This window comes from Megalobrama amblycephala, linkage group LG4 (assembly GCF_018812025.1).
Source record: "Megalobrama amblycephala isolate DHTTF-2021 linkage group LG4, ASM1881202v1, whole genome shotgun sequence".
NCBI lineage: Eukaryota > Metazoa > Chordata > Actinopteri > Cypriniformes > Xenocyprididae > Megalobrama > Megalobrama amblycephala.
The window spans coordinates 21,564,287-21,581,699 of NC_063047.1; the positions used below are offsets into that span (position 1 = coordinate 21,564,287).

Below are 17,413 nucleotides of genomic sequence, written 5' to 3' on the forward strand. Positions count from 1 at the left end.
ACAAGTCTTAATTGATGTGTTTTTACCTTGATAGACCATAGCTCTGCTCTCCTTGCTCTTTTCAGACTGTGGCTTGGCTTGCTGTTGTTTGCTCTATATTTCTCTGCGTATTGATTGCTATTATGGCAAATCCAATGGGCACAATAGAACTCTATCAGCAAAATACAGGTTAATTATCTTGAGGTCAGGCGGTCTCAAATGCACACAAAGGGCTTATCCTCTTCACACATTACAACCTAACATTAAATCGTGAGCACAAATTATCACCAAGGTTTTTTTTTTTTTTCATTCAGCAAATGAACTGGCAATTGGAAGGAGAGCAGTGTTTAAGCATCGACATCTGAGAGTTTAGCTGTTTGGCAACTTTTGTTCTCTTTTAAAAAGCCATTTGCTCTTTATTGTCAAAATGATTGTCTCCAACTATTATTCGGGGTTTTATAATACATATTCGATCATGGTAAATGATTTTAGTTGAGCATACATGGTAAAATTATTTTTACTAATTGAGATTTTACTCATATTATAATTTCTCTAAATTAGAAGTCAACGATCTCTCTTTTCACTGGTGGTGAAACAGACAGTGCAGACCTTTGACTGAAGGCAAAAACTGATATTTTTGCTAAGTGGAGTGGGAAGCTGTCGGATGTTTTACTTATGCCTGACTGATTGGCCTTATAAGCGGCCGAGAGGCCCGTCAATGAGCTTGAGTTAATGGCATTGATTGTGGATATTGTGCTTTTTTCCCCGGTTCCTGCAGGGACTCCAGTGAATCGGATTCCTATCATGGCCAAGCAGGTGTTGGATCTCTACACTCTCTACAAGCTTGTCACCGAAAAAGGCGGCTTAGTGGAAGTCATCAATAAGAAAATATGGCGCGAGATTACCAAAGGCCTGAACCTCCCTACCTCCATCACCAGTGCGGCTTTCACCCTCCGAACACAGTGAGTGAGATAACTTCAGACGAGAGCAACTTGTTGATAACTACCAGTTGATTCTTGTCTATCTTGTCCAATTCAATTACCTGCTTTTAAAATAGAGAGAGTGAAAGCAGTGTATTTGACAGTGTTTGGTAGAAGTAAGAAAGAGGTTTTACAAAGATACAGCAAAATTGAGATACATCAAGCAAACAATAATGCAGTGTAAGCCTAGGGCTTGCTATTTAACTTTAATGTACAATTAATTATTACTGAAAATGCGGCATTCATGGTGGAAGAATCTAAAAACACAAAACAGTAAGACACAACGCAGTGGCAAAAAGACATTTTCCATGTGTGTAAATGGGTCAGGCTCCAAACACAGTAATGCATCCTGTGTGAACAATCCCTAAGACACTGCTTTTTTTCTATCCAATGCTTTACTCATCTAACACAATATATAACACAAATGTATTTTAATTATCTTCATTTTGGGGGGTTTCTCTGCAAAAATATTGGTACACTAGCATTCAAAAACTTGGGGAATGTAAGATTTTTTAAAGCCTTTGAGAGAAGTCTCTCATGTAAATCCTTGACCTGCTTGAGGAACACATGAACTTGTTTGTGCATGTCCACTCTCAGTGCTGTCATTTAACACAGTTACATTACTCTCAAATACATCCAGTAGACCTGTAGGCTGTCATAAGAAAACAATGCACACAATAGCCGCTTTTCCACCGTCGGGCCGCACGGTTCTCATTGCGTAACCGTTCCATTCCGTGAGGATCCGGGACAGCTGGTACGGTTACGGTTTCATTTTACACTGTGGGGCTGATAACGGCCGCTCTTTTGAATGTAATACAAAAGCGTCAGTTGTTGCCTTGGTAACTCAACGGTTTACTGATGATATTAGAGGTAAATAATGACCGCGTTATGGAGGATGATCAGATATTTATTATTATTAATATTTTATTATTAATTTGTGTTTACAGCTCTCGAATAGAGCGCTTAGCCAGCTACGGAGAAACTGGTAGCCAGGCAACAGACAAGTGACCAATCTTGTGTGCCGATGTCACTTCACGCATTCTACCAGCACGATTCAGCACCGTTAGACAACCGTGTCGAGAATTCCGGGCCGAGAACAGTTTGTATTCGTGCCGTGCCGTACCAGGCTCTAGTGGAAACACAACTGGAACCATTCCTCACCATTCTAAGAACCGTTCGGCCCGACGGTGGAAAGGCGGCTAATGGCAATCATAATTCAGTTGATCATGAACCTATAAAAAAAGACTCTTTATGTAGATAGTTGAAGAAACATTTCTCATACAGGTCATGTAAATAGAAGAATGCAGGAAATCTGGATTTGGGGGGGGCAGGGCGGTGCCGCGGTGGGGGATTTTAAACAAAATCCTAATATTAAATACCCCAAAAAACATACAAATGAACATACAAATGAATGAGGACAGAGTTACAGTTGCAAGAAAAAGTATGTGAACCATGAGGGATCATACAAAATGCATGTTATTTTTTATTTAGTACTGTCCTGAGTAAGATATTTTACATAAAAGATGTTTACATTTAGTTCACAAGACAAAACAATAGCTGAATTTATTAAAATAACCCCATTCATAAGTATGTGAACCACTGATTCTCAATACTGTGTGTGGTTACCTGATGATCCACGACTGTTTGTTTGTTTTGTGATGGTTGATCATGAGTCTCTTGTTTGTCCTGAGCAGTTAAACTGAGCTCTGTTCTTCAGAAAAATCCTCCAGGTCCTGTAGATTCTTCAGTTTTCAAGCATTTTTTGCATATTTGAACCCTTTCCAGCGGTGACTGAATGATTTTGATGTCCGTCTTTTCACACTGAGGACAACTGAGGGACTCGAACTCAACTATTAAAAAAGGTTCAAACATTCACTGATGCTCCAGAAGGAAACATGATGCATTGAGAGTCAGGGGGTGAAAACTTTTGAACAAGATGAAGATGTCACATTTTTTCTTATTTTGTTTAAATATCATTGTTTTTCATTTAGTACTGCCCTTCGGAAGCAACAGAAGATACTTGCATGTTTCCCAGAAGAAATTGAAAGTACAATTTACCTTGATATTCGAATTCAAAAGTTTTCACCCTCCGACTCTTAATGCATCATGTTTCAGAACAGAACAGATCATCCAGGTATCCACACACAGTATTAAGAACCAATGGTTCACATACTTATGAATGGGGCCATTTGAATAAATCCAGCTATTTTTTTTTTTGTCTTGTGAACTAAATGCAAACATCTTTTATGTAAAGTATCTTACTCAGGACAGTACTAAATAGAAAATAACATACATTTTATATGATCTCTCTTATTTTATTGAAATTATTCACATTTTCACAGATTCTGCAAGTGGTTCACTTACGTTTTCTTGCAACTGTATATGAGAATGCTCAGAACTCATTAAATAAATGTTAAAAACACTGTATATTTCACTACATGGCGACAGCACCAAAACCTGCATCTTACCTTATGATACTTATGACCTTAAGATTGCTCAGGAGTAATGCTGATGAATTATTTAACCCCTTATTTAACACATGCATAAGTGTCAGATGAGTTCGGAGTCAGGCTGCTCCTCAATCAGCATAGTCAAGTCACTCATGCCACTTTTAAAATATATGAATTTTTTAAAGTAACAAACCACATTCGATAACATATAAAAACAAAATATTCTTTAGAGTAATTTTATGAATAGGTGGAAAAGTGAAGAAAAGTGAAGTTACTTCTGAGGAAAGATCCTGCAGCTTTTGTTTACAAATACTAGATGTTTATTTATTTAATACAATGATGTTTATCTGTGTAACGATACATTGTTATATCGAGATATCACAATATAAAAATGCGACGATATTTATCATTGATGTAAACAATATGATTCGCGATACAGAGTTAGTTTTATCCGAGGCTCATGTATAATTCACACAAAAATGTAAATTCTGTCATCATGTACTCACCCTCATGTCGTTTCAAATCTATAAGATTATCGTTCAACTTCCAAAAACAAATGAAGATATTTTTTATGAAAGATTTCTGTCCCTTCATTTAAAGCCCATTCCACTACAACTTCATTTCAATCCAAAAAATGGCCTAAAGGCATCGCAAAAATAATCAACCGAGTGGTCTAGTCTTCTGAAGAGACACAATGGCTTTATATGATTAACAGATTTACAATAATGTGCATACTGTAGTAAATACGAACGTTCAAATACTTGTGTGATGCACAAAAACAACATGTGAGTGAGTAAATGCAGAATTCAATTTTTTGGGTGAACTAACCATTTACAGTTTGGGAATAGTCATTTTGACACGCTTTCTTGCGATTAGAAGTGTGATTGATTGATTGATTGCATTGATTGGAACGGCACTCAATGTGAAAGTGCAAACATTTAAATCACCATATCACATTTAGTTTTATTAGTATGATTATTCAAAGCATTTTTAGATGGTTTATTCTTATTAGTATATTGCTTTAATAGCTGGAAAGGCATGTACGGCTTGTCTGTGTAAGAGATTCAACGAATGCCTGCATTGAAAGCGCGTGTACTGCGTGAGAATTTTTTTTTTACAGAGTTTGTGACATTACTACATTAAACTACTATATATATTGTTGACTATAATGCATAATGATATGCAATGGGGGGAACATTTGTGGGTCCTGATTATAATAAAGTAATAATAATAATAATAATAAACCTCTCTTCTTTATTTTGAGTGTATCGTTACACCATTCATATCTTTTCCAAAGTGACACTTTTTAGGGGCTCTGTTTGTTAGAGGTGGGAATATTTAGGCATTTCACTGAAATTCTCAGAATCGATTAAGAGAAATTCACGATGCATCAGAGAATGATTTTTTTTGTTTCTCCCACCCCTACTGTTTATGCAGCTGCCATTGTAATTAGGTCGTACGTCACAGAATGAGTTTCATGTTGTGTCTTTTGTTCTCTACAGGTATATGAAGTACCTCTATCCTTATGAATGTGAAAAGCGGGGACTGAGCTCTCCTGGGGAGCTTCAGGCAGCTATTGACAGCAATCGTCGTGAAGGGCGGAGACAGAGTTATGGCTCCACCCTCTTCAACTATTCCCCCGTGGGCACCCCCACACTGCTGGCTTCCCCCAAACTCCAGATGCCCCACATTAGCATGCCCACTCCCAACGGTGGGCACATGACTCAAACCCCTGTTATCAAGAAAGGTTTGTGTTTTCTATTAGTATTCTATTAATTGTTTTGAAAAGAAAGAGAAAGAAAAATGATATTCCTCATCAGGAAATTGAATGTTATTGCAGACCATCTAAATTACACCCTAGATCCTCCAAAGGAGAAGTCATCTTTCTTACACAATAACAGTGCCACTTCTTACTCACGCTTATTCCACGCTGTGGCCTGAATAGTCATCAGAGCAGACAGGAAACAGCTTGCAAGACTTCCTCTTGCCCACTCTGCCAGTTTCCGCATCACACCAGCAGGAGCAATGAAACACAAAGAGACATGGGCTGCTCCATGATTCAGTAATGTGCCTATATGGAAAAGGACAAGTCACGCAACTCTTTTAGGATCAAAGACCCTTACGAATCTGACAATATTTATAGTGTTTACAGAGCAGCCTTAAATAGATCTCAGTGCTTACTTCATGACTTGTGTCATACTCATACTTCCCTGTAGGGATGTTATTTCTAAATCTTAATGTTTCTAATAAAATTCAGATTGAGCAACATCCTTTCCATTTGCAAAACCGTTTTACTGTATAAAATTTAAAGAACCAGGTTAACAGTGTCAAAATTAATATCTGATAAATAAAATTTTAAAAAATACACTACCATTTAAAACATTCAAAAAAATTTTTATTATTATTTATGCTTTTATTTAGCAAGGACACATTAAATTGATCAAAAGTGACAGTAAAGACATGTATAATGTTTCAAATAAATGCTGTTCTTTTGAACTTTCTATTCAACAAAGAATCCTGAAAAAAATGTATCCACAAAAAGATTAAGCAGCACAACTGTTTTCAACATTAATAATAATAAGAAATGTTTCTTGAGCAGCAATTCAGCATATAATATTATTAAAATGATTTCTGCAGGATCATGTGACACTGAAGATTGAAAAAATGATGCTGAAAATTCAATTCATTACATTTTAATAGAAAACTGTTATTTTAAATTCTAATAAGATTTCACAATAATACAATTTTTACTATATTTTTTATCAAATAAATGCAGCCTTGCTGAGTAGTGAATATAAGATATTTGTTTCAAAAACATTAAAAAACATACTGATCCCTAACTTTTTAATAGTAGAAGTAATATTACAAAAAGCTCCAGCATTAAATGAATCAGCTAATTCATGAACTCATAACAACGAACTAATCATGATTTGAAGATTGTTACGTTCATTTGTGATAAAGGGCCAGATTTATTAAATGGGGCAAATTAGCATTAGAGCGCAATTCCACAAATGCACCAATGGGAGTGGCAAGTTTTGCACGCCATCTACTGCTGACACGCAAATTAAAGAAAACAGATGCAGTCACAATCATTTACATAATGATCAACACAATCTAACAAGAGCAGCGCAAATTAGCTTTGGGACGCAAATAAGCAGAGCTGATGCTCTCATCAGGTGCGGGTTGACACAGGCGCAACTTGTTACATATATATACACAGTGTGTATACATATATATATATATATATATATATATATATATATATATATATATATATATATATATATATATATATATATATATATATATATATATATACACACAGTACAGTCCAAAAGGAACCACTAAGATTTTTAATGTTTTTAAAAGAAGTTTCGTCTGCTCACCAAGGCTACATTTTTTTAATTAAAAATACAGTAAAAAACAGTAATATTGTAAAATATTATTACAATTTAAAATAACTGTGTACTATTTAAATATATTTGACAAAGTAGTTTATTCCTGTGATGCAAAGCTGAATTTTCAGCATCGTTACTCCAGTCTTCAGTGTCACATGATCCTTCAGAAATCATTCTAATATGCTGATCTGCTGCTCAATAAACATTTATGATTATTTTCAATGTTGAAAACAGTTGTGTACTTTTTTTTCAGGATTCCTTGATGAATAGAAAGTTCAAAAGAACAGCATTTATCTGAAATCCAAAGCTTCTGTAGCATTATACACTACCGTTCAAAAGTTTGGGGTCAGTAAGAATTTTTATTTTTATTTTTTTGAAAAGAAATTAAAGAAATTAATACTTTTATTCAGCAAGGATGCATTAAATCAATCAAAAGTGGCAGTAAAGACATTTATAATGTTACAAAAGATTAGATTTCAGATAAACACTGTTCTTTTGAACTTTCTATTCATCAAATAATCCTGAAAAAAAATATTGTACACAAATATTTTGTACAATTGTACACATTAAATGTTTCTTGAGCAGCAGATCAGCATATTAGAATGATTTCTGAAGGATCATGTGACCCTGAAGACTGGAGTAATGATGCTGAAAATTCAGCTTTGCCATCACAGGAATAAATTACTTTGTGAAATATATTCAAATAGAAAACAGTTATTTTAAATTGTTATAATATTTCACAATATTACTGTTTTTTACTGTATTTTTAATTAAATAAATGTAGCCTTGGTGAGCAGACGAAACTTCTTTTAAAAACATTAAAAATCTTAGTGGTTCCAAACTTTTGGACTGTACTATATATATATAATATGCTAACATGGCTTGGCAAATGGTATGTTCAGATAACGTCTTCCTCTGGCATTCCAAAGATATTAATATGTTTGGAAAATATTTTCTCCCTTCTACCATGCGCTCTCTGTGCCATGCAGTCATGTCTCAAAATGGGTTAAGACATGCTTTTTATTTTGCACTGCCTGTCTTCCGACAGTAGATTTTTAACGCCAAAAGAGGGTTTGCAAGCTGTTAGTAAATCTAGCCCAAAGTGTTTTCTCAACAGTCTAACTTCCTTGATAGTGAAAAGTCAGCTCATATTTACATTAGTTCAACGTAGCAGTCACTTTAAACAAAATAAATGCTAAACAGCAGCCTGGCAAAATTATGCGTCGCAAAAGTGAGGCTATTTCAAGATATAATTGTTATAAACTACACTACTTAACTATTAACCTATAGGCACTGGTGGAGTTGCTGCAGGCAGTAGTGCCTCAGCAGGGTAACATCTACCTGTGAAATAATGATAATTGTTTTAAGGAGTTGATACTTTAGGTGGTCCACTATTTTTGGTTTGTTGTTAAAGTGTTCTACAACCTGAAAATCACAGACTTTATGATGCTTTCTTGCCCCACAGAGGACTCTATGATGTCCAGCTGCCTGACTAACAGGATGGGCATCCCTGTGTCTTTGGCCAGCCACCACAGTGCAGCCCAGGCCGCAGCGGCTCAGGCTGCAGCTGCAGCAGCTGTGCAGGCGGCCGCGTTGGAGCAGCTGCGGGAGAAGCTGGAGTCTGGAGAGCCACCGGAGAAGAAAGTGATGCTCATGGCAGAGGAGCAGCAGAGGATAATGCAGCATGCATTGCAGCAGAATCTCTTCGCCATGGCAACCCAGCTACCCATGAACATCAAACTGAACAACAGAGGTGGGTGCAAGCAATGTGAAGATTGTTCTCATATATTTTGACCAGTGTATGTTTTCACAAAAATCACTTTATTTTCATTTAAAAGTGAAAATGAAAATCTTAAACTTTGTAAGGCGCAATCTTGCGTGTTATTATAACATAAATGGCGTGTGTTTCTCTAGAGTGACCCATAAAATCCTGTGGACTGAGTCAGTAGTGACGAGAGAGGGCATTATGGGTCAAATAATGTAGATTAGGGCAGAGGAATTTATTTACAAATAAACAACAGCAGCTTGGAAAGTCCTCAGGTTTGACTGCCAGAAATAACATGAAAAAAGATTAGCCTTCCATTTTTCCCTCACCAAACTGAGGTAATTAATGAAAAACATTTCATTGATGAATAATTTATGAATGACATATTTTTATTTTATTCATTCATTCATTCATTCATTTATTTATAACACTAAATAAGGGTCATCTGTGAGAGAGGTTTATGAGACATTCTCAAAACAACTTTTAAAAACAATTTTTATTTATTTATTTATGAATGACACTAAGATAAGGGTCAGGTTTATGAGACATTCTCAAAAAAAATAAAACATCTATTTAATTAGGTTTGAATGAATAGTGAAGCTTTATTGATGATGAAAAGTGATTTCTGTCAGGCTGTTTGTCTAATGTTAATGATTTCAGTGCACCTTCATCACTTAATGACAGAGCGTGTGCCATGATTGCAGGCTGGTCATGAGTAATGTTTTGTTGTTTACTACGTGACTGTTACTCTTATACCACCCATCAAACCAAGAGCCTTTTTATATGGTGGGACAGTGTAACATAATTCCATAACGCTGAGCAGGACTTTCACACAGAAATACTCTGCAATTTAAAGATTAAATTAAATGTTATTTTGTTTAACCTGCACACAAGTATCCAGAGTAATGACAGAGTAAAAAATGAAAGTCCTGACAGTTGCTTACTTCTTGGAAATATGAATCCCCATGTGTGATTTGTCCCTTTTTGGCTCAAAAAATGAATCTAATGGTCTGCTACTCAAAACACAAAAATGAGAATTCTGTCATCAATTATTCACCTTCATGTTGTTTCAAACCCATAAGACTTTTGTTCAACTTCAGAACACAGATAAAGATATTTTTAATGAAATCTGAGAGATTTCTGTCCCTCCATTGAAAATCTATTCATTCTAAACTCAGATGCTTCAAAACGTTTGTAAAGAAATTATAAAATAAATCCATATGAATCAAGCAATTTAGGGCCAGATTTACTAAACGGGGCAAATTAGCGTGAGAGCGCAATTTCTACAAATACGCCAATGGGAGTGACAAATTAAACGCACAAATTAAACGCAGACTCAGTCAACTCATTTACATAATAACACAAACTAACAGGAGCAGTGCAAATTAGCGTTGGGTTGCAAATAAGCAGAGTTGATGCTCATCAGGTGCGAGTCGACACAGGTGCAACTTGTTACATGTAATCTGACAAACACGTACACATATAATAATATTGTTTGCCAATACGATATGTTTGGATTACGTCTTCCTCTGACATTCAAAAGAAATGAATACGAGTGGAAAATATTTTCTTCCTTCTACAATGCGCTCTCTGTTCTCTGCGGTGTCTCCTCCTAGCAGCAACAATTGCAGCCATGTCACAAAATGGGTTAAGACATGCTTTTTTGGGCATTAAATAATGCCACAAATAGCAGTAAATTGACGAGCGTAAACATTAGTAAATAGCGTTGCATTATTCATTTAAATGTTCTCCTCCCATAAATTTTGCGTCTGAAAGGGAAACTCCTACAAATGCATATGCAATAAGGTCAGCCACAAAAACAACTCAGTCCATGCCTTTTTGAGCGCTAATTATGCACTGCGTGTCTTTAGTAAATCCCAACAGTGGTTTTTTAACACCAAAAGAGGGTTTGCGCTGGCGCAAGCTATTAGTAAATCTGGCCCTATATCCAAGTATTATTACTAGACATGATCACTTTATATGATGAATAAATAAAATTTAGGCTTGTATTCACATATAAACATTGATTAGCAAACCTACATCGAACATTAATATTTGGTAAACAGAAGCTCAGTCATGTTTCCTTGATGCACAATTGGGTTCATTCTCATGTGTTACGCAGCACGTTTGAGCTTTCGCAAGAACCAGTGAGGTTTGTTCTTGTGAGTCAAACTAGTACGGTTGAGCTAAATTAAATCTATTCATCATATAAAGCAATCGAGTCTCTTCAGAATACTTGGAATAAACTCCTCGATTCATAGGGATTTATTTTGCAGTCTCTTTATGAATATTTTGAAGCATAGAGTTTTGGGTGAATAGACTTCCTCAAATCTCTCAGATTTCATTAAAAATATCTTCATTTGTGTTTTGAAGATGAACCAAAGTCTTATGGGTTTGGAATGACATGAAGTTGAGTAAATGATGACAGAATTTTCATTTTTGGGTGAAGTGTTTCTTTAATGTATTTCTGTTGAATACTTTGCAATGTTACCAGTTTGACTGCAGTGAAGAAATGTTTATGGCACAGACACTCTGTGCAGTTCCCTATCTAGAGAAGTCAAAGCCCCATCTTTTTGACAGTTATCACCTCTCTCTCCCCCCCCTTAAACTCTTTTAATAAACCCCTCCTTATCCTGTCACTCATGAGTTATCACCGATAGTTGGTGGCACGCTTCTCTTGCTTCTTGTGTTCCTTTTATAAATGCTCATATTGAGTTTTTCTCTTCCTCGCTCTCTGGCTCCTCTCTTGACAGATGATAGACAAGAGACTGCATTGAACCTGTCTACCAACGGCATTAGCAGCATCAACATGTCAATAGAAATAAATGGGGTTGTCTACACAGGTAAATAGAGCGCCGTTTGCTGATGTAATTGCAGGCAGGAAATTCAATAAGTTATAGCAGCACCCCCTCGCTTAGTCCTCCACACAATTTGATGTCTTTGCTATAAAATCCATCGTAATGAAGTGGCAAGTCCAATAGAGTTAAAAAAGTTAAATATCTTAAAATTGGGCCTGGGCGCCAGGAGGTCGATGGAGCTTATTGTCTTTCGTGCCCGAGAGAAAGGCCCTCCGCCTTAGCTAGATACAGTGCTTATGCCTGATGTGCGAGAGACAGTAATTACTAGAAGATGGCTCATAAGCTTGCTGGGAACAGTTTAGGAGATCAAGTTGAAGTGGCATCTGTTTTTTCACTGAAGGTTTGTTCCCTGCAAAGATGTACAGCTCTTGAACATACAGCTTAAAGATTTTTCTATGGCTAAAAATGTAATGCATTCATCTAGCACAGTTAATAAAAATTGTGAATTTATTTCGCACAGGATGCGTCCTTGTGTTTAAAAAAAGCTAGATGTGCGCTAATGAACAGAAACTAATTGCGGGGGTCTCGAGACATTTTTAACATGTAAAAAATTATATTTTATTTTTAAAAATCCTGTTCTAATAGTGCATAACACTGAACAAACATGTGATGTTTACATAGTCCTGTGTGAACAGCATGCAAGTCTACTTTGAACAAACTCAGTTACAAAACGGAATGCCAGTGACAAGTTCAAAGGTATGAAAATAAAATCTGTTAGCTTCTAAAGCCACTTTTTGTAATGTCTATTCCATAATTTACTTCCCTGCCATAATAACATCTGAAATTATCTTTGTTTGGGCAGATATTCTCAGAAAATGTTGATATGTGTAATTAAGTGATTAAAGGATTAGTTCACTGCTGAATTAAAATGTTCCTGATAATTTACTCACCCCCATGTCATCCAAGATGTTCATGTCTTTCTTTCTTCAGTCGAAAAGAAATGAAGGTTTTTGAGGAAAACATTCCAGGATTTTTCTCCATATAGTGGGGTACAACGAGTGGAAGGTCTAAATTGCAGATTCAAAGGGCTCTACACGATCCCAGACGAGGAATAAGGGTCTTATCTAGCGAAACAATCGGTCATTTTCTTAAAAAATAAAAATGTACATACTTTAACCACAAATGCTCATCTTGCACTGCTCTTTGATCCACCACGCATGATGTAATCGCGTTAGAAAGGTCACGCGTGACGTAAGTGAAAGTACAATGACTAAGCCAAACGGCCTTTACAAAAAATGTTAAAACAACGAGTTTTTTGCCCTACCGCGGTACTTCTGCCTGCGTCACGCATGACCTTTCTAATGTGATTACGTAATGTGAGGAGGATCGCAGAGCAGGTGCAAGACAAGCATTTGTGGTAAAAAAAAAAGTATATTATTTTTTTAGTAAATGACCAATCATTTACGCTAGATAAGTCCCTTATTCCTCGTCTGGGATCGTGTAGAGCCCTTTGAAGCTGCATTGAAACTGCAGTTTGGACCCTCCACTATATGGAGAAAAATCCTGGAATGTTTTCCTCAAAAACCTTGATTTCTTTTCGACTGAAGAAAGAAAGACATGAACATCTTGGATGACATGGGGGTGAGTAAATTATCAGGAAAATCAGTGAACTCATCCTTTAATTTGATTAATTTAGCATAAATTCATGCAGCATATCATAATTTATTTAAATAAGATGTTGAATTAATTGTCCTCATCTCTTTTTAATATCTTAGCTTTTCTTTAGTGAGCATCTGCACATTTTCTCATATGGATTTTAACAAAAATTTCAATACTTCATCAATATACATATATAGTATTGTGCTAATGAAAAAAATACCACAAAAATATAGAAACGGCTTCAACAAGGGGGTGCTGTCAGATGTTTTATAATGATTTTGTATTATAATTTTATAATGTTTTGTATTATCTATGTTATTCATCTAGTGAAAATATTGGTAATAAAAATAATTTATAATATTTATCACAAAATAATATATATTAAATATATTTTGTAAGGGTGGTTTTGGTGTTTATACGCCTTGAATCTGACCTCAGACTAACTTGAATTAAATATTTGTCTGCTGACTCCAGGGGTCTTGTTTGCCCGTAAGCCAGCCATTGGTTTCATGCCAGGCAGTCAGCGAGTCCATCACCAACACAGCTCTCAGGGAAAGAGCAGCAGCCCAGGGCTCAACACCCAGATGCAGCCGTCCTCCTCTTCCTCCTCCACCGCCTCTTCACATGGACCAGCCACCTCCCCTTGAGCCTTCACCCTGGCCCACAACACCTCTCTCACTCAACTCTCCCCCGACGTCAGATAAGGCAGGGTCTTTAGGTCATACTGTTGGACCAGTTTTTTCTGTCTCCTTCAATGTACAATGTACACTTTTTACTGTTTTTCTAACCCTCCCCCTGCAATCAGGACAAGGAGTATCCATCATCGAAAAAAAAAAAAACTTCCATTGAAATTAAAGGCTGAGCACCTACAGCTGAAAGCCGCACATTTGAAGTGTGTTACATTTACATATGCAGCAAGTTGCAGCTTGTAATTTTGTTCTTCTGAGGACGTGTTATTCGTTGTGGAGCGACTAAAACGTATTGCGTGACAATGCCATGAACACGAGGAGCGGTGTGACGCTCGAGAGGACGGGATATTCCTCAGACAGACAGAGCGCTGACCTGCTTGAGTGTTGCATCAAAGCAAGATTCTTCACTTTCCTACACAGATCCTTCATTTTTGGCACAGGAGTTCATCTTCTTCATCTTTACTTGTTTCATTCTTGAATTAAACAGCAAGAGCTACTATCAGCTATTACCAAAGAGAATAAGAGCAACATATTAGCGTATCACCACCATCACACATATCTGAGGCCATTGCAAACTATCAGAAAAAAGCAATGGAAAGTCACCATAATGAATTAAATCAAGCTTAAATATTAATACCTAGATTTTAAGCAAAGCACACCCCATTTAACTTGGGTACAAAAAGTCAGGGAGAAAAGTTATTTACCGTATCACTGCTTAAATGTATGTTAGGAAAGAAAAAATATCATTTTATTCATCTACACAATCTTTAAAAGACTGAGAGAATCATAAATATTTGCCATATGTGCAAGATCAGCCATGTATAGCTTGATATTGAAGAAAGCAGACAGGCTTGTGTCTACTATATTCTCTCATGATAGGTTTTGGCCTGCGGCCGTGGCGAAATATATTCCATTGATTAGTGAGTTATTTGGGGAACACTTGTCGACAATGTTTAATGATTTTCCACCACCTCAGCTTGTGTTTTATAGCAAAGAGTTTTAAGTGTTCATTAAATGGTATAGTAGACGGAAAAACGGGTCACACTGGTTAATACAGGTTTTAGAAGTCGGGGGTCAAATGATTTTGTGACGTGTGACTGTGAGCTGAACGTTGAAAAAAAATGGTCGAGTACTTAAACCAGAAAAGAGAGGCTCTTGAGAAGAAGGTTATGTGCCGTGAACAGGCGGAATGTGGCTCATCTTAGGCATCAGTTCATGAGGTGGGATCTCTGTTGTGAATAGAATCCAATTTTCATCAAGTTTTCAACAATGCACTTGCATTTGAGAGTTCACCTCTCGTCCTTTATTCCGTTCTCTCTCTTTTTTCTTTTGCTCACACTCTTTTCTTTATTTCTTTTTCGCCTCTTTTCTGTTTAAAAGGAAATGGGAGGATTTTATTGTGTCATTTTTTTTTAGAATTCAGTAGGCAATTTCAAGTTGTATTTATTATTACTTTTATTCTCTTCCTTTCGTGTTTAATCTTGGGCTGTTTCAGTGCTTTCAGAAACATCACTTTTATTTAAAGAAAAAAAGTCATAGTACAGCCTAATACCTCACAAATCCTGCAAACCTGTACACAGATAATAGATTATGAAAACAAGATATACCTCATTTATTTCATTTCTATTATTTTTATTGTGAAGCCACTTGAAAATTGATGTTTTTTCAACAAATCACTGGATTATTTTTTTTTTTTTTTTTCTTCTTTCTATTTTGTATTGTTTTACCAAAGAAGGGAATATATAATGAACACACATCTACCTCATTTGTTATAGACTGTGCCAACAACATAATCACAGCAGCCAATTTTTAATCATAGCCTTTCTGGTCCAAATTCGCTTTTGCCTGCGTGATTTGTGCTGCAAAACCAGAGGCTGGACCACACAGGGCTCAACACAGCGTCATTTTCTTTACTTGTTCATTTATGTCAGTGGCATTTTTTTATGCACGGGGGAAATATAATACCAGAAGGATTCTATTTTGTGCATAAAACTGCTCAAATCAATTCAATATTGATCTGATTGAGGTTCTTCTTTACAGTATCAATAGATGTTTAAATTAGATCTGAAATACACCTTAATACATCTTATGAATCATATCTTAAGTTAAGCTGCAACCTTTGGCGTTTAATTAATTAAGTGTTTTAGCTCACCGTTTGCAGCAGTTCCATTAATGCCAGTGTTTGAGTCATTTCTGTTCACAACATAATGTGGATTTCAGAAAATATGTAACCTAATCTAAATCAAAACTAACTAAAAAAATTATTAATTTTATTTCATACTCTCTTTATTTGAATGCGGAGATATGCTCAGAACGGGACTTATTTTTTATAAATACCAAAGATGTGACAATATTGTTGGGCTGACAATTTCCGACCAATACTGTCATTCTTAACTTTAATCTCGAGCAGCAGAGAAATGGTTTCATTTGATTCTGCTGCAGCAAAACTTGATTTTATCCACTTGGATATCAAAAAAAAAGGCCAAGATGTGTATTCAATTTAGTCTCAGTGCACAAATGGCAATCTAAGAATGTAATAGCAGTTTCCAGACTTCTAGCACAACTAACGATTAATGAAACGAGTAAACCTGACCATCATTTTGTTGTTGTATAGGTGCAAGGATTAATGGAAATATATAGTCTATATTTATGTGGAATTACAGAGGGCACAATCAATGCACAATTGTCTGATTCCTGTTGTTCGATGTAATTTAGTTCTTGATCAGCGTATGAAGAGACTTTGCTCTTATTTCTAGAGCAAATCATGGACGAACTCTGGAGTGCTTGCTGACTGTGAAGCAAAAACATGAATCAGAGCGATTCCATAACCAAAGCTTTTACGAAACCACACTCACAGGCTTACTGATGACGATGTTGGAACATTTGTTCATAAAAAGACTATCATTTTAATAAAGGTTAAAAAAAAAAAAGATTCACTCATGTGCTTAAAGAATAACATGTTGTTTACCTTGTTTAGCTATGTCAACGATGCTATGCTGGTAGATTTTAGATCCTATTATACGCTGTGTATGAAGCTTATTTTCCTTTTATTCACTTTGGATAAATCCAGTGCATTATGGGAAAGCTGGATTGTGGTGCTCAGGGGTTAAAAAAAGAAGAAAAAAAAACTGGTGAAAGATTTTTTTTTTTGTTTTGTTTGTTTGTTTTGCCATTGACTTGTAGCATAATTAGAAATAAAGTACTGCTTTCCACTTCAATGTCCAGTTGAGTTTTTCTTTTGGTCTCAAATGTTTTCATAACTTCTGTAATAAATAAAAGTCTCATTGGAAAAAAGTGTGATATTGGTTTAATATTTAATATTGGTCTTAAATGATTCTTTAATTTTAAAAAAATACAGTAAAATCAGTAATATTGTGAAATATTATCAAAAGAACTGTTGTCTGTTTGAATATATTTTAAATGTAATTTATTCCTGTGATGTTAAAGTTGAATTTTCAGCATCATTGCTCCAGTCTTCAGTGTCACATGATCCTTCAGAAATCATTCTAATATGATCCGATTTGCCGCTCAAGAAACATTTCTTATCAATGTTGAAAACAGTTGTGCTGCTTAATTCGATTTTCTTTTTGATTCTTTGATAAATACACAATTTAAAATTTTTTAATTATGTTTCTTTTAAAACATATATTCTCACTGACCTCAAACTTTTGAACAGTACTGCGTATGTTTGGCAG

General features: G+C 35.7%; 1 protein-coding gene across 5 annotated transcripts in view; it reads left to right on the forward strand.

Annotated features, from left to right (window-relative positions):
* Positions 1–16,936, forward strand: part of arid3c (AT rich interactive domain 3C (BRIGHT-like)) — a 170,901-nt gene extending 153,965 nt beyond the window's left edge. For all 5 annotated transcript variants that reach the window (XM_048188243.1, XM_048188242.1, XM_048188244.1 and 2 more), the window contains 5 exons: positions 758–941; positions 4,912–5,156; positions 8,273–8,560; positions 11,326–11,415; positions 13,504–16,936. In XM_048188243.1, coding sequence (XP_048044200.1) covers positions 758–941; positions 4,912–5,156; positions 8,273–8,560; positions 11,326–11,415; positions 13,504–13,676 — 980 coding nt within the window. In that variant the 3' untranslated portion in view covers positions 13,677–16,936. The remainder of the gene's footprint in view (positions 1–757; positions 942–4,911; positions 5,157–8,272; positions 8,561–11,325; positions 11,416–13,503) is intronic.
* The last annotated feature ends 477 nt before the right edge of the window (positions 16,937–17,413 follow it).